The sequence below is a fragment of the Echiichthys vipera genome (assembly GCF_963691815.1).
Source record: "Echiichthys vipera genome assembly, chromosome: 16".
Classification (NCBI taxonomy): domain Eukaryota; kingdom Metazoa; phylum Chordata; class Actinopteri; order Perciformes; family Trachinidae; genus Echiichthys; species Echiichthys vipera.
This window is the reverse complement of record NC_139841.1, coordinates 6,314,391-6,338,782: the sequence shown is the minus strand read 5'-3', so window position 1 is coordinate 6,338,782 and position 24,392 is coordinate 6,314,391. Positions and strand designations below refer to the sequence as shown.

The window sequence follows — 24,392 nt, the reverse complement described above, 5'->3', positions numbered from 1 at the left end:
CCTTAGAGCAGCTGCCATCTTTCAAAGTAACCAGGAGAGCTGCAGATAAATAGGGTGTGTCCAACAATGAAGTGAATGTCACCAAGTGCAGATTTACACCAATAACTGGGAGAAATCTGGAAGGGTTCTCTAGTTGTGTTTAAGTGACTTGGTTATTTAAAAAACATGTTAGTACAGCAGTGGGATAGACACAGCTGATATTCTATCAAATTCTGAACAATAAAGAACAGTTTTTCAGAAGAAATTCAGTATTAATAAGCTGCTGGTATAGCTACTCAATAAATCATTTGTGTGTGAACACCGTCCCCAGGGAGGTAAATGCAAACAAGGTTTAAGTCGACAATAGTATAAAACAGGAGCGCAGACATTTGACACCCACTATTTCATTTTCATCTTTATTGGACACAAAGACAACACTGACACGTTTTAACACAACACGTTGTTTGTTTGTAGGTCGAACCTGCTCTGTTACATCAAGGGAAGCTCATATACATGCACTACATCACACGTGTAAATACCTAGATTGAGTTTATTGTAAAAACAATAAATAATCAAAACAAAAGTCATGAGAAAAATTGCTGAAAACATTAAATGTGAAATTCAGAACCAATGTTTGAATGTGCGTCTTGACGACGGACGTCAGGTCAGTTTTTATCCCACACTGAAGCGAGTGTCTGTCTGTACCAGTTGACAGACGGTGAGAGTGACAGTAAATGTACGGTGTAGGTCGCGGTGTGGCCCGTGAATAAACACTGCAGCTGCTCTCTGACTCCAGCTCCAGCACGCTCTGCTCATCCTGGGTTACAAAATGTAAATAAATATATTTAATCAGTCTTTTCATTGGGTTTCATTCAGTGTTGTCAGGGAAAAAAATAGACTTGAAGTGTGAATAAGAGCTTCGTGTCTTGTTTGTGCCAGTGAGGCGCGAGCCTGATGGAGCCGGTGCAGGCAGCTGAAAAGTGGAGTTAGTAAGCAAACACTTTTGTGACACGATCAATCTGGATATTGCACCTCAGACATGTTTAGAAGAAGTATAAATGTAAACCTGCCACAATAATCATGTAAATATAAGTCACAGAACAGTGTCACCTGTTGCTGTAAAAACCCATTGCACCTGCAGTTATTTTGGAGATGTTTCCAGTAACTGCACCACATGTTGTTTTATGTTTTTAGTCCACATTGATGCATGTGAAGAAAAAACAGAAGGCTGTTTTAGACATTTTCGCTTCACTACCTTCACCAAAGAACCTCCTTTTTCTGGGTGGATGACCAGATCGTCCTCACTTGTTACTTACTCTTTCGCTCTTCCTCCCTGCCCGCCTACTTCATTTTTCTCACCTTCCTTCCCCAGAGAGGCTGCCAAAAACATATTTTCTCAAACTGTTAAGAGTGGTGGAGAAAACCTAAGATTAGGATCTCAAAGCTGTCTGTACTTGGTGGACTGATGTGCGTGTGTGTGTCTTTTAGAAACCCGTCTGAAGAGATGCTGGGGGTTTTTTTGAAGAGAGGAAGAACTTGTGAAAAGCTTTGACACGCTCGGGTTTACAGGTGTGTAACGGTGTTAGAAGCTTTCTGACGGCACTAATGAAACTGACAGGAGAAGGGGGGAGGAAACGAGGGAGGACAGAGAAGAGGAGGGAAGGAGGGAGGGAGGAGAAGGAAGACGAGAAAATATAGAGTCAAAGCTATGTGCCAAATTCTTCAAACATGTCAGCTGCTACCAAGAGTCGCAAAAAACTAAATTCAGTCTGATTCTGAGACAAAACTGTTACTCCAGAATCTCATATCTGTATATATACATAAACAGGTTTATATGTGTCTTTATATATGTTTATATTTGTCTCTCTGCATAAAACACTGAGCACTAAACATTTTTGAAAAAAGAAGGTCCTGACCTACAGTTATTGTGCAAAAACCCGTCTCCAACCATAAAGAATCCTGCTGGGAAATCTCCAAGCCAGAGTATAAACTACTGACACCCAACAGTGGTCCCATGGTGCACTGACACCTCTGCATCACTGGAGCAAGGTCAGAGGGTCCAGCTGCTCTTTAAAAACATGACGCTGCTAAAGCTGTTTGCACTCCTTAAAGTTATAATCAGTAAGATTCTCATCTAATTAAATGTCTTTTAAGTTCCTGTCTTTCAAAGAGTGAGTTAAAAAAATGGCTTGGTTTTTTGCTGAGTAATCCAATCTGTGTGTCTGTGGAGACATTCCATCTCTAGATGTAAATAATCCGCCGTGTTAGTGACGCTGCTGACAGCGGTTGGTCTTGTAATCGGAAATCGACAGTGAACATGATAAGATTGAGGCTCTGAAAGAACAGGCTCACCTGCAGTTACATCTTACTGCCAAAGAGGCTGCTAGAAACAACGTATCTCAATTCTGACGGATAACAACTTTAAAAAGCAACGGATATATAAGCTATGTCATGCCTTGTTGTCCCTGCTGTTATTAATAAGGAATGTCAGCAACATTTAAGAGGACCGACGCAGTTTTCTTTTAAAGGGAAAATAATAAATATTAAACTGTAAATGTGTCCCATTGATTACCTTTTGTTTCTCTCAATAAAAGAAAACCGTCATCGCCTAAAGATGTAAATGGAATACTGTGACATTTCAAATTTTCTCCAAAATATAGTTTTAAAATGACTTAAACAGGATATTTAGCCACTCATTAGCCACTACAAGTACACCAAACAGGATCTACGCTCACTGTACAAGATTAACAGACTTCATTACACAGCAGTTCAGATGGGATATATCTATATATATATATATACTGTACATGTACACATTGGGAGAGGGATGGATTAAAGAGGATAGCTGCAAAGACAAAGACAAGTCTGCACATCTACTGTATTAGTGAAATATAAAGCAGTGTAATAAAAACAAACAACAACACACAAGTGGGTTCAAACACATGAACCTCCAGACCATCACTCCAGAGAAGCCTGAGGGCCGTGATGTGACCCACAATAATTGGGGAAAATGGAACGACCAAAGGTTCACTTCCACTCTTGACTCTTGAAACTGCCCTGCTCAACTCAACTCCCAAAGTCGTGGATGGTATCTGGTACTTTTTTTGGTACAACCTCAGTCAAGGTTCCAAGTGAGCCATTTTTAAACAGCCAAGTTACAGTCAATAATGACCAAAAGGGTTTGTATCCACTCCACCCAGATTTTTTTTAAATGGCAGCGCTTAAAACTGCAGCGTACACTACATCACACACTACACTGTACAGTTGCCAAAGCGCAGACATTCCTCTGTTTGGCTGCAGATGAAAGGATCCAGCGAGCGTCACGTTAAAGATGTCACTGCCACGTCAGGCTGCTCAGACGTGAAGTCACCTACACTGAGCACTGAGGGGGCACTATCCACAGTGGAAAATGGACAGAGAAAAGTACTGGTCCATAAAAACCGAGTCAAAACGAGTTGAGGTGAAACGTATCATAGAGTGGAAACACTGCAATTTTTAAAAAAAAGAAAATGACCAACTTGGATGGATGATGGTGAAAATACCCCATCTTACAGAGGTTGGAGAGTACCAGAGCCTTTGAAGAAACCATGGGTAAAATTCAACAGTCTACTAGAGATAAATCATTCCAGCGTGAAAATTCAATAAATGCATTCTTGTTGATTCCCATACAGACTTTGAGATAAAGAAGAGAAAAACAGGTCAGGGACTGATTCATTTGGAGTCCCTTTGTCAAATCCATGTTCCCATCGGTTTTCCTACAAAGTGAATATTTCAAAGATGATCGTACTTCTAAACTAAACTCAAGATGGGAAGCCAAATGGCAGCGAGTCAAAGACTGACTTTAAATGAACAGCAACGCAAAATGGCGACAGAGGAGATCTGTGAGATCCAGCAAGAACAGCAAATAAATAGGAATGACAGGAGGGTGTTAACAACTAAAAAAATACATCCTGCAAATCATAATGTAAACAAGCCTTCTATCACAGCTTTGAAATAAATTACAGAGCGAGTTTCCTCACAGCGGTCACTATGGGAGATAAAAACTAAAAACGTATCCAGTCCAAACCTTTTACCTTCACTGTCAGCCTCACTTATTTTTAGACTCAGCAGCGTGTGAAACATAGCTGAAGCTAAAACTAAAGTGACCACTGAGTGAATCCATGCTGCAGCATTTCAGACTCTGCCCTGGAGCATAACCCCTAAAACAGACACAACAAAAGGGCTCAGCTGCAGATACAGATCTGGTTCACACCATGAAGCGGTGCTCCTTGCCATCGTGGGCCATGAGGATGACGTTGCGGTTGGAGGTCCAGATGAGGCGTGCGAGCTTCAGGTGATTCTGGGAGCCCGGGGACGCTGGCTGCACAGGAGGAACCTGGTAGGTCTTAATGCAGCGGAGCTGAGGGGCCGAGTTCAACATCCCAATGCTGCCCAGCAGACCTGTGTTCATCTGAGGAGGAGGAGAAACACCAGGCTGCAGATGACACTTCTTACAGTTTGTAAAAATACAGTTACCAGACTCTAAAGTTTTGTTTTCAAACTTTAGAATAAGTAGGACATTCTCACACTGGACAAACTTGAATCCAACTTGAAGATTTTAGCCACATAACTGGGTTGAAAAACAAAAGAATTATCAAAATGAATAATGCCAAAGGTTACACTTGGTGAGACACTCCAGGCAAATAGACCTTACTATAACCACTTTGCTTAAAGGACTGACGGCCTGATCTCACTACAACACACGTCATCTGAGAGCTCTTTTCTGTTCTTACAGCTGCAGGCTGAACTGACCGAGCTGCAGTTAGCTTAGTCAGCTAAAGGCAGCTGCTACCTTACTTCCTCGTTTGGCCTCTTGGCTTTCCGACGCTCCAAACATGCGATTGGCGTGACGGTCCAAATATGATCAAGCGGCGCGCCACTCGCTTTTCTTGCGATGTCATCGCGTCTATCACTTCCGGTCTTAACGCACCTTTAGCCTTTCCCTGGTTGTTAGCTTTGTATGCTAAATACTGTTACTAAATAATAGCACTTTTGCTCTGTTAATTTTCAACTAGAACTGGTCCTGTAGGTCCTAAAGCAGCGGTGTCCAGTCAGCTCAGTGTTGTTAACATTGTTAACATGTAGCTGTCTGTCTGCAGTGCTGCTCGCTGACATTACGCATCACCTGTAGGAGGAGGAGGCTGCACTGTTGACCGCGGAAGTATCGATACATTTGCAAATTAGTATCTAATTGGACACAAAAAAATAGAATCAGAAAGTTGATACCAATTATTTTGACAACCTTAGTTCAAACAACTCATTTCTTATAGAGAGAAGCTGATTTAAGCCAATTTAGACTTATAAGAAAGGATTTCCTTTGGCAACAATAACAACAGATCATAAAAGACAGATCAGAGGACTGAAAAGGACCAAAACTTTCCTGTGCTTCAAACCTCTTATCTTCTTTATTCTGTTGGTGCGTAGTACATGTTCTATACAAACCGTACCGTCAACACTTGCAGTGAAAAAAAAGTTTGTGACCATTTTGATAAGAAGACCCTCATCAACTCATCCTGTTAGTGATGGAAGTGCTGAACTCTCTGAGGAAACATTGAGTTTAACCCACGATGCTTCTGTCGATGAGTCCTGTGAAGAAGAGACTGTGTGTGTGTGTGTGTGTGTGTGTGTTTGTGTGTGTGTGTGTGAAGGAAAAACACAGTGAGTAGAAACTCTATCGTTTCCTGAGACGATACCGCCCCTCTCTCTCACACACACACACTCGCACACATACACACCGACAGAGCGTCTGCCAGCTCATTACCACAGCAGCCGTCTTGCCGGCGCGCTAGCAGCGGTTTATGCTTACAGTAATGCCATTAGTGTGTGTGTGTTTGTCTGCAGACAGTCGTGTCAGAGGTCGTAAAGACCTTTCATTCAAAATAACAGTTCTGGGAAGAAGATAAGAAGTGTGTGTGAAGTGTGTGTCTGTCTGTGTGTATGTGTTTATCATGGCCGTGTGTGATTTGTGTTATTGTTTATTTAGATTTTCATATTTCTGTTGTGCACTGGAACTTTGATTTGCAAATTATTCAGTTTTTGTTTGTATAGCATATGATACAATATTTAAAAAAAAACATTTAAATAAATATATAGGAAAATTACTTAAGTGCACAGCTTGTCCATATATTGGTCTTATTCAAAGCTTAATATAACTGCCTGACTGTTGAGTTTCAGGTTTATGCTTGATTTTGTATTTTTACCGGAGCATGTTTAGATACTGTGATTATTATTACAATAAATCAAAGGACCTGCAACTGTATTCACCATCTGACTAAGACGCTCTGTTGTAGCGTTTGTCTCTCCCAAAAAAGCTTAGTCCGCTCTTGTCAGCATTTCAGAATCTTCCACATCTGATCTATTGCCATCTTGTTACCCCCCAAAAAAAACTCCAATAAAAGATTCTACACCAAAAATGACATGTTAGCATACAGCTAGATGTGGCAGCGTGTGTAACTTAAACACTGCAGTGACGTGTCTGGAGCACACCACCATATAAAGAAATCCGACACAGCTGAGCCAGTCTGAGGGACTCACAGGGATATTTTTCAACATACGTTTACTATATCATTTGAAGCTTTGGCCACGTTTAAAAAGAACATCCAGCACTGTACCATCATATACCGTATTTGTCAGAAAATAAGCATAATAGGTGGCCTTTAAGTTGTTTGAAACTGCAATGTTGCTTTCCTCTGTCAACAGACACATGATCTTAATGCTTGGAGAAACAAGGCACGCTAAAAAGCTGCTGTAGATTCATTTCATACCAACTCCAAAACTAGGAGTAGGAATAGGGAGTAGTGTGTGTGTGTGTGTGTCATTCACCTGCCAGAAGGAGATGTGGCTGTCAGCGTTGGAGTACGTTGCCAGGTAACGGCCGTCAGGGGCAAAGGACACAGATGTGATGGGACCCTTATGTCCGTGGATGTTCTACAGAGAGAGGGAACGTGAAACAGACTCATTAAACCCAATGAGCTCCTCACAAATCTTAATCACATATCCTCTGAATTTTACAGGTCACAGTTTCCATCAGTGAATCAAATGACACGGGTGAGATGGGATTTATTTCACATTACTGGGTTTAAATCAGGATCAAATACAGTAAAGAAAAAAAATCTCTACTTGCAAAGAGTAATGTGATGCAAATGTGAATCATCAGCAAAGTTTTTAACAGCAACAACTTTAAACCAAATATCACATGAATCAGAACAGAGCTGTGTGTGGAAATGTGTGTGTGAGGGGAATAATAAAATAAAGAAATAATGAAGCTAGTGGATATAAATAGAAGCAGTTTATGATAAACTCTAAAAAATATTTTTTTTTACCTCTTCTCATGAAATGATTGTGAAAATGTAGATAGATAAAGGGTACGTCCACGCAATTGTTAATCTTTTGTCCCCCTCATTCAGAAAAAAGTTTTGTTTTCTGTGTCCACAAGAAACCATTGAAACCGACTCAAAAAGCTGTAGTACACATGCCAGGCCTGTATGTGGCGCTAGAGAGATGCTGCCAACTTGGCAACTTTCTCGTAAAACTGACGACTTTCCAAATCTCTTTTTTTTGGTCAAAAGTGACTAGTGAAAAATCTAGCCTTTGTTTCTGGTGTTATTGGAGACTTTTGTGGTGTTTTGGACTCTGACGTGAAAGCACATATCACTCTTCAGATACTGTCCTCAACGAGCAGTGGGTGCTGCTGTGAGACAATCAGGCAAATGGGAGAAATATATGATAATTCATTCAATACAAAGTAATATACTCTGGGCCCTGGTCACAGAAAAGAACGGTTTCAGGCTCCCATAACGCTAGACTGGCTATCTCCATCCCCATCTGCCAGCGAGTATAATTTGCCTGCATCTGGGTCTGGAAAAGAGCACATCTATTCCTCCGGTTTCCTGGCCCTTTTTTTTCTGGATCCAATCACCAAGCTGGCTTTTTTCACCTGGTGCCCTATTGGCTGATCAAACCCGATGACGACAGAGAAGCGTCGCGAGCAGTTTTGTGTTTACAATTTACATCCAACATGGCAGCCACAGAAGCACAGCTACTGCTCCCTGTTGATGCAACTGTAAATGTCGCTGCAGTTGTCAATGATTTCAGCGTCAAGAGTACTTTGAGCAGAAACTTGCCCTGGAGCAATTCCTCCAAAGAAAGGATGTATTTGCTTTACTGCTGACTGGTTATGGTAAAAGTTTTATCTAGCAGTTAGCCCTGTAGTAGGTAATCCGGATCGTTGGTCTGACTGGTTGAAGGACTGTCCAGAAAGCCAAAAAGATACAAAACTTTTGCCTGTCTTCATGTGGACGGTATATCTTCTCAAAACCTTATTGATCAATCTCTTCCAAACATATAACAGTGAAAACTAAATCACATATAAATACAATTAAAAAAGTAAAGAGGAATGCCAGGGTCTTTTTCGGCAAATACACTCATCAAATAATAGGTGTACAAACTATTAACGGAGATATTCCGGAGAGTCGCTGGCAGCCGGACGTGGCTAACACTGATGAACTCAGGGCAGTAAGATGAACGCGTCATATCCTTTTGGATTGACTTTGTAATCGACTTGAATAGACTTTACTATGAGAGGAGCTGGTACAGGGGCCGGTAGGTAAGTCTTTAAAACACTCTTTAATGTTGGATGATTTTACGCCGAAATTACGCTATAAGGGTTGAACTATTTTAACGACCTGTGATTTTCTGAGGTGACGGATTCGCCCGGAAATGTTGAAGGACTGTGGATGGACAGACACACTGGCCCCATCAGTCACAACTCACAGGTTTGTGTGCTTCCCACACTCTGACAACGTGTCACATCCAAAGATCACAATAAAGACATGACTCTCATCACCGCTGTGAGGTAAAACTCCACGGCCTCTACAGTCACTGCAGTAAACTGGTGGTAACAACCTATAACACCACAGTGGTGTGTCAACCCTGAAGAGGGTGTGTTATGAATATACGGCTAACCCCTTTTTCTTACATTGTATCCCCTGCTAAAGCTGCTGCCCCCGCGACCCGACCCCGGATAAGCGGATGAAGATGAGATGAGATGATTCATTTGATCTGGTTGGTTTTAGTTTCACAATCTAAGGACGCAAGCTCACTAAAGAACTCTACATTTGAAACCACCATCCTGTTGTCATCATCTACCTCTATAGGCCTACATGTTATTGATTCCCAGTCCTCTTGTACCTCTCTAGTGTCAACCTTTTTGTTTGTTTTTTCCCAACTGACCCATGCTTTCCCCATGCTACCACAGCTCATTTTGTTTAGTTGTGCTACTGAGAAGCAAGATGCTGGGACTTTATTGGGTCCTGAGGAGTGGCAGAATTTATTCAGAGACAAACGGAAACCTACACTGTACATTTACTAACACTCTACAACACGGCTGACAGTTTATTCTAAATTGTCGACACCTGAGATCATCCACCGTCAATCTCTCAACCACTAACTCACTACGCCCACACTATGCATCCAGCTATTCCTTAACCCTGGCCTGTCAGAACTTCCTGTAATTGGCCTGAAATCCCAAAACATCCAAATAAAGTTTCTATACTCGAAAGGAACCAAAGCATGGTTCAGTTTGATCTGGATGGAGACCACCTCTTTTCATCGGTCCAAAGTTGGGCTGAGTGGTCTGGACCGTGGACCAAAGGAAGTTTCACACCTGCAATTTTGACTGAATCAAACGGAAAGGTCCCAAAGTCCGGACCAAACAACGTGGGTGTGAAAGCACCCTAATGTTTGCCGCTGTTCTCTGGAAAAAAGGTAGCGAATTGACAAATATGTGGATGTTACTACGGACATTCCTGTTCTTACTATATAGAAGCCAACGAGCCTGAGCGTTCAAAGCAACAACTGTGAAACAGGGGATAACCACATTTCATTTCCTATAAAATCTTCACAATCACAATAAAAGTCTGCTTTTTTTGGAATCAGCTAAATCAGGAAGTGCTGGGTTCAGCAGCAACTCTTTCATAACTTCTTTCTTTCTTGTCCCCTGCACAGACATGAGGTGAATCTCTCAACACAAGCTGAACTCCACTCAGCTCGCATGGAGTTAGTACTGAAAAAAAGCAACAGGTACCAGGTACCAGGTACCATCCACAGATTCTTCTAATGGAAAACTAAAAAAGAGGGGGTTGAGGTGAGTCACACCCTGCCGTGGAAAAGCACCATCAGCTTTTCCACTTGCATTGTTTTTGGTTCTGACTCTACAGCCCTGCTTACAGGTCATGTTTTGTTAAACTATGAGGATTTTTAGTCTTGTTACCTCTGGCTTTGCTCATTCCACTGAACCACACAGCCATGAAACTAGGGGCCTGTGATTTTCCATCAAGCACTGAATTTTATAATGTTCCAGGGTTCTCATGCCTCGCTTTGGCGTTAGTGCTTCGTTATTATCAGGCACTTTGGTATAAAGAGTGGGTTTACTTGAGTGCTGCTCACATGGCCCAAAATTGTGCCACAATTTCATCAGTTTATGAAGTGTAACACAGTGTAATTGAGGTTTTATAGAACCTTTTCACAGATGAAAAACACACTGGAACAAGCAGCCACTTTAAAGTATCAAAGACTTATATATACTTATATATATATATATATATATATATATATACTTATATATATATATAAAGAAACATGAAACCCCACATCGGCCATGGGAGCTAAGGACAGCAAAACTTGACTTTTCCACACGATTCCTCTTGCTGATGAATTCAAGCTTGAGGTTCAAGCCCAGACTTCAATAAATTCTGTTTTGTGATAAATATGAGATTAAGAACAAATTTTGGTCCTTGTTGAAATGTCATTGAGGCATCTCAGAAAAACTTGTTTCGCCGCCGCGCCGCCCAGATTTTCTTTGACAGTAAGTGTTTGGCTCGGAAGAGATAATTCCATCAGACGAGGGGCAGCTTCTGGTCCAACAGATGCTGCCGTTTGCCTGCAGAACTCAGGGGACAAAATAAAGCGACGCTGCATCGCGTGTAACACAATAAACTGTCCCACCAGATGCAGGGAGCGTAACGCAATAAACACCCTCCCAGAAATCCAAACCCCGCCTCTGCCTGCGACTGGGATTACAAACTCTCACCTCCAGATGAGATTAAGATGCGATGCTCCAGGCATCCAGGCCAGGAAATAATAACCAGTCTGTTGCGATTAAAGCAGAAAAAAATAACAACGCAATGAAATGAAAATCTCATATTTTTAATTTGTTCTCACCCTCCTCCTTTTAGGTGAAATCTTATTAGATTCCAGGAGAGCTGGCTGAGAAAAGAGCAGATTTTTTTTATTTTATTTCATCGCTGTCTCCCTCTCCTACCCCGCCACGATCCCTTCTCTCAGCCTTCTTTCCATCTTTCACCTCTGTACGCCTTCCTCCTCCATTATCTTTTCTTTGGTGCGATCCCAAATCACATTTCCCATCACTACGGGAGTTAAAGGCAGAAGGCAGAATGATCAAAAGGCCAGCAGAGTAGATGTAGTTGTCTGCAGCAATTCATCAGCTCAAACCGAAGTATATTTAAACCAATGGAAATGAAATATGACACAATATGTCAGTTTTTTATACCTAGATAACTGAATTTCAAATGCTTTCTTAAAATCTGTATTCATAACATTACTTTGGCAGATACATCTGGGGTTTAGTGTCTTGCTCTAGGACGATTCGACATGTGGAGCTGGGGATCAGCAAACCTGTTCCACCACCTGAGCTGTCAGGCTCTTCTACGAGTGGCACTTAACTCTCAAGAGATATACTTCCAATGAGCAGAGGATTTAAATTCAAAATCAGCTGTTTCATGTCTGAGACTCAGTTCCAGATACGCACAGCAGTCGCCCCCTTAATGTGCTGCAATTGAGCAGCTAATTATCATTTTGGCCTCATCAGTGCCCCTCTCCCAGGTGAACGTATGTTTAGTGGCTCGTTCAACAAGCTAAGCTGCAACACAAGATGCGTGTTCATGTTTGTACGTTAGATAAGAAGCAGAAAAGCTGATGTGGTTGTTGTTCCCTGACTGTGGCTCTTGTGCAGCTGCTGTCTGCCTCGGTGTGACTGTCTGCTCTGCCTATGATCGATACACTGACATTTATGCAGGATTTGATTGGCTCTATCAAAATAAGTCCCCATCTGCAAGGACAGATACTAGAACAGTACTCCATCAAATATGAATGCAATTATTGATTAATTGATTAATTTATTAATTAATTGATTAATTAATGCAAAACCAAACAATATAAAATATAAATTTTGATTCGTTTTCTCCTGTGATTTTCTCATCTTAAATATAATTCAGTAATTCTTTGGAATGCTATGAAGCTTTGAGCTCTGACCACACACACATACAATTCCTGCCAACATCAAGGCTCCAGTTAACACCTGGCCAATCAGAGTTCCTGTTGTTGCTATGAGGGTTGGACTTTTTAAAATTAATTTATAGGCGGCACAATGCTTGACTGTCTTTGTGATGGAAATGGAAACAATACATTTAACAGCAGCACACAAAATTCACTTCAGCATGAAATATGATAGACAGAGATATAGGTTAACATCACAATCAAATTAACAATCAATTTTAAATATGTAATTATGAATTAATAATGTATATTTATTTATACACATAAAGACATTAAGATAACAAAATATTAATTGTAAAATGTAATGGGTTTATTAAGGCATCATCAAATGCAAATGATATTCATTTGTTATAGTTTTTCTAAATGTATGAATTTATTTCCTGATTCTCAAAAACCTGCAAAAGTGTAAAAGTACTGCAGTCGCTCCGTGCAAGTGTAATAAGTGTGTATAAGAGAAACTGCACTCGACCGGCACATGAAAACTGTTGTACAATCACAGTGCAGCGCTGCAAGAACAGCATGCCAACATCATAAGTACTCTTTCGCTCTGTGATTAAATGTAAATAACATTTTAATTAACTGCATTTGACTGAATTTACAGCACTTAAGAGCAAAAACTGGCGGACAAAGGACAGGAACAGAAGAAGAAATTATGTATCGAGAGAGAAACAGGTTGCTGAGCAGAACTGTTTAATGTGCATCAAATATTTATGCTTTCATATATATTTTGATCTGTTTGTGTGTGTGTGTGTGTGTGTGTGTGTAAGTGTGTGTGTGTGTGTGTGTGTTTGTGTCACGGTGGACTGCCTACCAAATCAATCAGCCTATCAGAGAGCAGTGAAGCACACTGAAACCATTTATAGCACTCTGCACTTCAATACACCTGACGCCTGGGGGACTCGACTGTGTGTGTGTGTGTGTGTGTGTGTGTGTGTGTGTGTGTGTGTGTGTGTGTGTGTCATACAGAAGGTTCATCCCATGTTATGTTATGTCTGTCTCGTGTGACTAGGATTGACAGCTCTTAAACCCCGCCCCCTCTTAGAATGGGAAATATGTTAACCAATAGGAGTTTTTTGTTTTTCCACAGAAAGTTGCATCATTCACAGATTGTTCGGTTAACGTGAGTGTTTCTGCATCCACTATAAGGGAGTGCTATAATGAAGGCATTCTGGTTTAGTGCTCACACACATGCATTCATTCATATTCAAGTACTTTCTATTGATGTGTTTGTTACACTGAGCTGCTAGTATAGGCCGCATGGACCGAGACTGGGCCTGCCACAATTACAAACAAATGTGGATTAAACCACCTGTTTAGCTTTGATTCAGCCTCATACTGCCTGAAGGCTATTCTAGGACCCTGGCACTTGCTTGCAAGTTGCAGCTGACGATTACACACAAATCAACCAAGCTAACAGTAAGGTTACCAAGTCTGTTGGTGTCAATAGGGGAAGCTAACTGTGCTTTATCTGGGTATAGTACTAGAGTTGTAGCTAACAGAGTAAGTTGGCCTCAAAGGTAAATGCTACCAAATGGTTACAAGTAGTGTCACAATAGGGTTACCAAGTTTGTTTCAATAGGTAAAGGTTACTGTGCTAATAACTGGGTACAGTATTAGGGAGCGGCAGTAGTTCAGTCCATAGGTGACTTGGCTGGGAACCAGTTCATCTCCTGGGCACTGCTGAGGTGCTGTTGAACAAGGCGCCGAACCCCCAACTGCTCTGGGCACTGATCCATTGGCAGCCCCTCGCTCTAACATCTCTCCATTACTTGCATGTATATAGATCCTGTTTGTGCATGTGTGTATTTCGGGCCTGTGTGTGTAACATGAATAATAATAATAACAGGGTAAAAAAAAAGAATTTCCCTTGTGGGATAAATAAAAGAAATTCTTCTTGTTCTTCTTCTTCTTCTTCAGTAGTAGTAGTAGACTGGCGGCTAACAGAGTATGTTGGCCTCAAAAGGGAACGCTAACAATGCTTACAAATGGGACTACAGTTGCAGCTTACTGAGTATGTTGGTTTCAATTGAAAAGGCAAACATAAAAACACCAAACACTGTTGCAGAAAGCTGCTGGTTTAAATATGGAATGCTAAAAATGCCGAAGGTACAGACAGTGCAACATTTAAGGCTAACCAATTTAGTTGGTTTCGACAATAAATGTTAATAACACCCTCTGAATCCCAACTGCAGCTACACAAGTATATCTGATTAATTTGTTGTTGGAGAATGCTTACAATGCTTACAATTGGCAGGAGATAACTACAGTTGCAGCGAACCTAATCTCTATGAACAGATATCAGCACATAAATGCAGAATCTGTGGGCAACAGGACTCGATATTCATATCGGAATGTGGTAGTTTTTGTTTTCTAGTTTGATAGACCTACAGTCGACCAACGCACGGAAGAGGAAGTCTTGTCCTATATGACCATTACCTGGATATTTGCTGGCTACGCCGGAACCCCCGAAATATAGGCAGCTGCCCCCAGAGGCTAAATCATTGTCAGACCGTTAGCATGGGTTCAGAGATTGCTGCTTCAGCAGGAATGCTTACAATTCTTGGATTCATTATGTTGTTGTGCTGTGAGCAGTTGGATACACTTCTGTTTTCAGTTTTTAAGAATGACTTAATTTTAGAGCCAAATAAAGTCAAGATTAGATGGCATCAGAAGTTTGATGTGTAGTAGGTCCGCTAATACTAACAATGCTAAAAGAGGGTGTATAGGTCTGCGTACCTGTTACTACCATTGCTGACTTGCACTGCTTCAAAAATGTAATTACACGTCAGGGCTACAGCGACAGCTGAAATACCAAGTGGAGTCTACAAGAAATGCAATTTTGAATTTCCTCCAGGTTTCCAATGCTAATGGATGTTGTGGATAGTAAAGACAACAAAGCACATTGAAGAACAACTCAGTGGTCTTCTCCTCTTAGTAACACACATCTTGCAAAACCATCTTGTAACACCATCTGTGTTATTGTGTTGATATCAACGGATATCAGACACTGAACTACAAATCAAAACCTGTCATATAGATATATATATTAAGACTGCAGTCAACCTCTTGCATCAATCACCACTTTAGGCTGGCTACATTGGCTTCCGATGGGCTGTACAGTGGGAGGTGTTAAATCTCAGGCAGAGCTACACCTCCAGTTACTGAGCGTTTCTCTGCTGTCGGTGCTCACACAGAGAAACAGATGCAGACAGAGAGAGAGAGAGATCAGTCAGATTGTTTCTTTGTGTTCAATTAGTAGACTCAGTAGAGTCTGTTAAAGAAGCTGAGCAAGCAGCTGGACACACGCATGCACACACACACACACACCAACACACACCAAACACACACACACACACACCAACACCGACACACACACACACCGACACAGCTGACAAAGGGCTGTTCACAGAGGCTGATCAAAGCTGTGGCAGATGGTCATGCAGGGACTAGCTAGCTACAGTTGGACACACACACACACACACACACAAACACACAGATTTTGAAAAAAAACTGCCTCATCTCCTTCCCATTTACTCTTTTCTCCCCTCTGTCTCTTCTTTTCCTTCTTTTTACCCAGCGTCCCTCTTCAAGGCCATCTCTTGCTTTTCTCCTCTCTCTTTTTTAATTCACTTACTGAATGAAATTAGGTGGAAATCAAAGTGTTTCATTGCACATTAAATCTGCCTAAAGACTAAGAAAGGCTCGCTGTACATTAACTCTAATTTTTTCAAAAAGGAGCAGATTGTTTTAAAACTAATTTAACTTTCTCTTTATCCAAAAGTGTCTCTGAATCTGTTACAACTTCAGCGTCTTAAAGACAAAAGTGACAGCTGCTGTTCTGTTCTCGGTGAAGGAGAACTTCACACAAAGTTTGTAAAGCCACATTTGTCAGTCTACAGGGGATGAATGTTGGGTAGATTTTAGATGATGACACTGAGGCCACTGAGACACCATGTGGAGACAGCAAGAACTGTGATCTTTTTCAAGATTGCAACACATCTGCAATCTGTAAAAAGGGCCTCCATTTATTGGGTCCAGTTGAACTTCTTCTTTGATTTGTTGGCATAAGAACCTGCAGAACAAATATCATCTGTTCAAAATTGTTAAAGTAGTCAGAAAAATAACTGGCATGCATCATCGGTTTTTATCAGATACCTGACAGATAAGTTGTGCAGAAGGCACGGTTGGTTGTAGCCGGGTCTGACCACCCACTCTTGGAGGAATTTGTTCTTCTCACTTTTGGGTGGAGACACAGGCCCCACAGGGTAAAGTAATAGGTTTAAAATGACCTTTGTTCCAAATGCAGTTAATTTGCACTGAGCAGCACTTTATCATGGCTACCATTCCGATGGTTTGATTTTTTCAAAATATAAATATTTTTTATTTAGTTCACTGTAACTGTTGTGATTCATGCCCCATGTCCACTTGTATGCTGTGTTTTTCCCTCTACAGCAAATCAAATTTCCTCTCTCGGGACAATAAAGAACTGAACTGATAAATAATAATAAAATGACCCTGTTTATGAAAAGCATTGGTTGTTAAGAACGGGTTTCTTTCCACAGTAAGAAGATTTTTTTGCATAGACAGGTCTGCTCCGTGTCCCCAGAGTCAGGACTCAACATGGAGAGGCAGCGTTGAGTTTTTATGCTCCACAAATCTGGAACAAACCTCCAGATAACTGCAGGTCTGCTGCAACACTCAAATCAAGACTTTTCTGTTTGCCGCTGCTTTTCAGTAAACTGCACTGTAACTTCTGTAACTGTGACCATCTTTCATGTTTTAAATTACCTTTTATGTGTTTTAAATATTTGATATGCTTTATGTGCTTTTTCCCAATTGCTTTTAATGTTTTATGTGAAGCACTTTAAATGCCCTTGTTGTTGAATCGTGCTATACAAATAAACTTTCCTGGCTTTGCCTATAAAGTCGAAATAAAATATGTTCTGACAATGTGATTTATTCTTGATAGATCTCTCTCTCTCTCTTCCAAACTTATCACAGTAAAAATGAAGCCACATATAAAAAACTAACCAACCAAGGAGTTGATGTCATTGACCCAAGCTACAGGAAGCTCCTTCACAACATCAAGTCTAACACTGTTCACAAATACAGATATATAAAGATATTTCAGTCTGGGCCAAAGCGGTGGACCGAACCAACTCGGTTTTTAGTGGAGAACAGTATCTGCAAAAGATGTATTCACAGCTCTGAGCCGAAAGGATGAGCGTTAGAGCTATGCTGCATAACCTCAGTGTAATGTTGTCTGTTGCCGACCCGGTTGTTACTAAAATCCGCTAATTATTGTTATTATTATTATACTCTAATTATTTCTTTCTTGCTGAAATAATTGGACAAGATATGGAAACATGATTCAGTGCCAGGAAGTACCAGAATCAATAAGAATCAGAACTAATAAAAACCTAAAAGATACCCAGCCCTATTAATGAAGATGGTAGTTATCTTACATTTGAGATGAAATACTTAAAATGACCACACACACACACACACGCACATGCACACGCACATGCACACGCACACACACACACACATACACACACACACAAGCACACGCACACACGCACACACACACACACACACACACACACAAGCACACGCACACACACGCACACACACACACACACACACACACAAGCACACGCACAAACTAAATGTCTGGTGAACAGGGGCCAGTGCTGTTATCAGATATAAATGACCCCCTCCACCAGACTAGACTGCTCAGGTTACTGCAAATCAATACGCAGCACATTACCAACGCACACACTTGCACAGAAATACACACAAACACAAAAGGCAAGTAGCACACATAAACACATACACAAAACAATCTCACACAAAATCGAACATATGTGTGTGCAAAGACAAAAACGAGATTAAGAGAGTCATTGCTTCATCGTTAATCAATTACTGAGAGAGAAAAAATAAGTTGAAGCACCGAAACAACTCTCCTGCTTCCCTCTATCTTTTCTCGTCATTTACACTCATTATAACATACTCATCTCTTCCTCTACTATCCTGTCAGTAGAGGTAATCAATCAAGTATATTCACACACACACACACACACACATATATATATATATATATATATATATATATATATATATATATATATATATATCAATACAAGTTTGGTGATTCATGAGAAGAATATATGTCTGTAAGACTGGATGGATGGATGGATTGATGGCTGGGTGGATGGATGTAGCATTGATTGAATAAATGAATCGATGGATGGATGGATGTAGTATTGATTGAATACATGAGTGGATGGATGGATGGATGGATGGAGCATTGATTGGATGGATGGATGGATGGATGGATGTAGCATTGCTTGAATGGATGGATGGATGTAGTATTGATTGAATACATGGGTGGATTGATGGATGGATGGATGGAGCATGATTTGGATGGATGGATGTAGCATTGCTTGAATGGATGGATGGATGTAGCATTGCTTGAATGGATGGATGGATGGTCGGATGGATGGATGGATGTAGCATTGATTGAATGGATGATGTATGGATGGATGAAAAGATGGATAGATGGATGGATGCATGAAGTATTGATCTAATACATGGATGGATGGATGTAGCATTGCTTGAATGGATGGATGGATGGATGGATGGATGGATGGATGCATGGATCGAGCAGTGATTGAATAAATGGATGGTTGGATGAGACGTGTCCTGAGAAAAAATTTGTTCTGATTTGATAATAAGTATGAACAAAATTGAATTGAAATGATATGTAACATTAAAGTCAAAGATGGACAACGATGAATGCATGAAAGAGTGAAGGTAAAAATGGATGGATGAATGGACAGACAGATAGATGGATTAGCTTTTCCTTCCTGCTGCGATCAAACAGATCTACTGAGCGGTTTGGAGTTTTAAGTGTACCTGGCATTTTCCAGTGCGGACATCGTAGAGGGCCACTGAACCCTGGCGAGCTCCAACAGCGATGCGATGACTACGGTCACAGTAACCAACCATGTAGAACCTGAACAAGTGGACAACAAACACACGTTAACACACTAACATCCAACTGGCCATCATTTAGTAATTTAGCAAAAAAAGAGACACGGAGTTAACAATCATGAAGTTCGGTAATTCATTCTGCTAAACATCAGTAGGAAACATGATTGCATAAACCTACACCATCTTAAAATGTACATTCACATAAAAACACATTACATTAATTCTAAGGGGAAAGACACATATCACCACATATAACTGTGTTGCTGTTTTTCTCCACATTTTTGTCTAAACATGCACACACCCTGAATCCAACACAATTGTATGTTGATGCCAAGAAGAGAAAACAGAGTCACAGTCATATATTTACACACATTAATAATAATAGATTGAGCTGTGTCAGCCACAAGCCCGGGGCTCAAGTTTCCATAACTCCTCCCCAGTTCGCACTCCACTGACCTTATAAGGACACATGGAGGTGTAATGGTAAAATTATTACTAGATGTGATGCTTGTTGCAAGGTAAAACAACTAATAACCATGTTTGCTTATGATTATGTCTCTACGTGCATGTAGCATGACCTTTTGACTTGTACTTATGAAACTGTGACTTTATGAACTCTTTTTGCACTTCTCCAATACCTGGCACACCTGCTGAGAAAGCACATGCAGAGGCGGCCTGTTCAGCTAGACGTCTGCAAGCATAGTTCCTCTTTAAGGTGTTATGTTGGGCACATGAACATCTGAAGTGTACTCCACATAGACACCAATGTATTAGAGTCCTATATAAACGCCCTGTATGTAACGCACCTTGTATTCTGTGCGCCATAACCTGACATTGCCTGTGCACATGTAAGACGCCCTGCGGTATACCCAGTACATAAAAAGTCTTGTGCTTGCATCAAGGTCTCAAGAAGTTCTGTTCCAAAGAAGAAGATTTCTCGTTGTGTAGCAAAATAACCAGTGGAAACAGCAATCATGTCCTGACCAGTTTAGAAAAGTTTCCACTGTAGAGGTTTGTCGGCACACCCGTACACACACTTACTTGCAAATAGCTGGGAAACACTCCTGTAGTCCTTTCTTCTTCACCAGAGACCCTTCAATACAGTACATGATGATATCCATCACCTGAAGAAAGGAGGTGGAGAGGGAAGAGGAGAGAGAGGAGGAGGTGATGATATTTCCCATAATGGTTGTGTTCATATTTTTTATTTTGTAAATGTAACGATGGAAATGAATTTCGGAGATGCTGGTAACAGCTTTCCAAAAGCAAATTGTGCAAGTGGGTCATCTTTACTGGCCATCTTCATGACCAGTGATATAACATGTGATAGGTAATAAGGCTGACCTCGACCAGCAGATCCACAACGTCTCCGGGCATCTTCTCGATCAGGATGTCAATCACCCGCAGTATCTCGGTCTTTGCTCTGGCCAGAGTGGTTGTGTGAACGTTCTGCTGCGACTGAGAGTTGGCCTGAGCTGCGTTGTACCGATGAACCTGGAAAACAGAAAGACATATCAGTAGTTGTTGGAGGAAAAGTACATAAAAGACATGACACAAATAGAAGCACAATGCATTTCCATCTATCTTCCATAGTTATTAATCTTTAAGTATAGTGTATATTCCCTCTTTTTGTTACCATCCCTCCACCACAGCTGAGCATGGGAGCAAACCAAAAGAGTCAACTCTACTTAACAGATTAACTCTTCACTCAATTTGATTAAAAACTCAAACTCAATCTATCAAACTCAATCCACCTCAGGTTACAGCAACACATGATATGTGAAAGTATGTGATGGCTCATGACGTTTTGAAGCTGCTGTTTGGGTGTTTGTGAAGATGTCGGTACAGTTCCCTCTCACCTCTCTTGCAATGGTGGTGATGAAGGCCGGTGGGCGGGCAGTAGCGATAAGAGAGAGGGCGTGGCGAGATGAGCGAGCGGAATCTGCCGGTGGATTGAGGGGCAAACCCATTGTCACACTGTGGAGAGATAGAGGGAGAGAGAGAGGATTCATTCATATGCCAAAATATACACTTTCATTTCAAAATACAATCAGAAACATGATTTTTTTTGAGCTTGTGAGACAAATAAACTTGAGGGAGACTTATTAGATTTAAGAGAGGGTGACAGAGTTTTACTGTAGCCCCATAAGCAATTTCAGTCGACTGCAACTGGACTTGGTTATTTGTCTAGGAAGATGTTTCACCTCTCATCCAAGAGGCTTCATCAGTTCATGTACACATCTGACCAGGCTGGGACTGGACCAGGACCAGGACCAGGCTGGGACTGGTCCAACTAACTGGTGTGGAGATCCAGGTATTTAACCTCTCACAAGGCCGATGATGTCACTCGAACTGTCCCTGCCCTGACACACCTGAGTCTAACAATAATCAAACTGTGACAAGCATCAGTTGCTTGATAACGAGCAAATCATTAGACTCAGGTGTGTGGCTTTCTAGGACCGGAATTGCCTACCCCTGAGCTAGAGCAATAACCAAGTCCAGTTGCTTTGGACTGAAATTGCTTTGGGGGTAACGATGACCTGGACACATGAGAACATTCACAGTACATAGTTGTACTGTTGTTTGGATTTAGAAGGTGGAGGGCACAATGGCATCTGGGGCTCATCCTCCAGATAAAAACACAACTTTTTGACTGTTATTTTTTGTTTGTATACATTTCACAGATTAAACTACTGACATCCCATTGGTGCCAACTAAAGCTATTTAAAAACCGATCACAAAAATAGAGTTTCATTTTAAAAGGACTCTGTCATTTCCTAAAACAGCTGGACACCAATATTTTTCAGCAAACACGGAGTAAAAAGCAGAGGTTGGACAGAAGTGTAGTCTCAAGTCCAAGCCCTACACTTTGACTTTTAAGAAATGATGTGCCATTTAACAGTAACCACACAAATGTAACGCTCAGGACAAGCACCTTCTTAGAGTATTACTCATACCAGAAAAAATAAGCAATAACTCGATATGGCTAGACAACGGCGCACAAACAAGAGAGTGGATAGTGATTGTAAAGGCAATGTGCAACATGGAGGAACTGACCTTATCCCTAAGACTTTGTTCTGATACACATACACAGCATTGGTCCAAATGGTTATTACATAGATACATTTTAAATGTTGTATTTATGCCTGAACATTAGTGTGTGGTTTACCAGCATTATCCCTTTTATAATTCTTTCCTAATTTCCTTTCTCTGCTTTGCTCACACTGTTTCTTTGTGTATTTGCCAGATGACTGTCATAAGACAATAGTCAATTGGATTTCTTTTGAGGATTAGATGGACTGATGTGTGATCCTTACTCGACGCCCTGTTGGTGGTCTTCTTCTGCCCCTCTTTCTTCCTGGGATGAACACAAAGCTAGCTACTGATAAAAGGAGAATGAGCGGTACTGTATTATCCCCGGTAACCTGTCTGTTCACTTCTGCTGTGCATTTGTGTTCCACTTAAATAAAAACAACAAAAGAAATAAATATTGAAGACTTGTGCCATCAATACTTTCAAATAAACATTTTAACAATTAAAATAAAACTGCTCACGTGTGCCTCACTATGTTATGTGCAGTATCTGAGCTGGCCTGCCCTTCTGAACTAACAGAGGCTCAGTTCACTCTTCCTTGCACAACCTCATTCTTTCACTGTACTCTTCTTTTGTGGACTAGTCAGTTTTCATAAATCCCAAAGTTTGCTTAGAAGGTGGCGTGCCCCCTCTTCTGTGCTTATGCCACCTTTATAAACGAGGTATAGTCATGAAACACTGGTGTAAAAGTCAAAGTCCAAAGTGGAGCTGGAGTCCACCTGCTAAATAATGCATTTGTTGACTATTTTCAGCAGTGGATTAGTCCACATTTGGTGCTCTTGTGAGTATTTGTGTCAGCACGATGGTGTGTGTGATTGAGTAAAAAAAAAAAAAAAACTACAGTGTGTGTGTGTGTGTGTGTGTTCATGGTAATGAAGGAGCACGTCACCGAGGGCAACAGAGTGGCTCAGTGATGTGTATTAACAAAAATGGAGCTCTATGAACACACACAGAGAGGAAGTGTCCGGCTGTGATACACACACAATGTTTGTACATTCATTGTTGGTTTTGGTGTTTTCATGGGATGTGTTGACAATCAGAGAAATATACTGTGGAATATCATGAGCCGTATCCTCTGAAGAGAGATTTTAGAATGATCTAAAGAGAGACAATTTTACAGAGGGAGGAAGAAAAGGAGATTAAAGTGAGAGAAGCAGCAGAGAGATGGAGCCTTACTAATATATGGAGTGAAGAGATTAGCGGGCAGCTTATAATGTCAAGGCCGAGTCAATGGGAGCCATTCACCAGACGACGGCATAATGGACTCCCACAATGCAATAGGAATTAGACACACACACCCTAACAGCTGCCCACACACCCCTCTGAGTGTGTGTGTGAGAGACAGAGAGAAAGAGAGAGGGGGTGAGCAAGGCCACCTTGTTAAGAAATACTCTGGGGAGAGACAGAGTGAGAGAGAGAGAGAGACAGAGTGAGAGAGAGAGAGAGAGAGAGAGAGAGAGAGAGAGAGAGAGAGAGAGAGAGAGAGAGAGAGAGAGAGAGAGAGAGAGAGAGAGAGAGAGACAGACAGAGAGAGACAGAGAGAGGGGGGGGGGGGGTGATGGGTGGACGATTCATCTCCTCTGATTACAAATCACAGCTACAGTTCCTGTAATTAATACTGGTAATATATTGGCAATATATCAGCAATATTGAAATGTTTAATTTCATTTGGAGCGGAGGCTGTAATTGGAAACAGTCACGGTGTTGATATAAGGCAGCAGGAGTGCAGGGAGATAATTGTACTGAGAAGCACTGAGGTTAATAGCCAACGTTTAGAACACGTAATGAAATAATCTGGATTATTATTACAGTCATATAGAACACACACACACACACACACACATTAGAAGAAATATGTGGCTGCTTTATTAATGTAAGTACACCTGTGCCATCTATTGTGATTCATCACATTATGAGTGGTCATAGAATAT

At 41.1% G+C, this 24,392-nt stretch overlaps 1 protein-coding gene across 1 annotated transcript in view; it reads right to left on the bottom strand.

Moving 5' to 3' along the window:
* Positions 1–465: 465 nt before the first annotated feature.
* The window catches only part of wdr7 (WD repeat domain 7), a 139,591-nt gene continuing 115,664 nt past the window's right edge, over positions 466–24,392 (bottom strand). Inside the window, exons 25-30 of the mRNA XM_083929896.1 lie at positions 21,228–21,345; positions 20,713–20,862; positions 20,410–20,492; positions 19,291–19,390; positions 6,841–6,945; positions 466–4,429 (exon numbers count right to left, since the gene is read on the bottom strand). Of these exons, the coding sequence (XP_083786022.1) occupies positions 4,226–4,429; positions 6,841–6,945; positions 19,291–19,390; positions 20,410–20,492; positions 20,713–20,862; positions 21,228–21,345 (760 nt within the window). The 3' untranslated portion in view covers positions 466–4,225. The remainder of the gene's footprint in view (positions 4,430–6,840; positions 6,946–19,290; positions 19,391–20,409; positions 20,493–20,712; positions 20,863–21,227; positions 21,346–24,392) is intronic.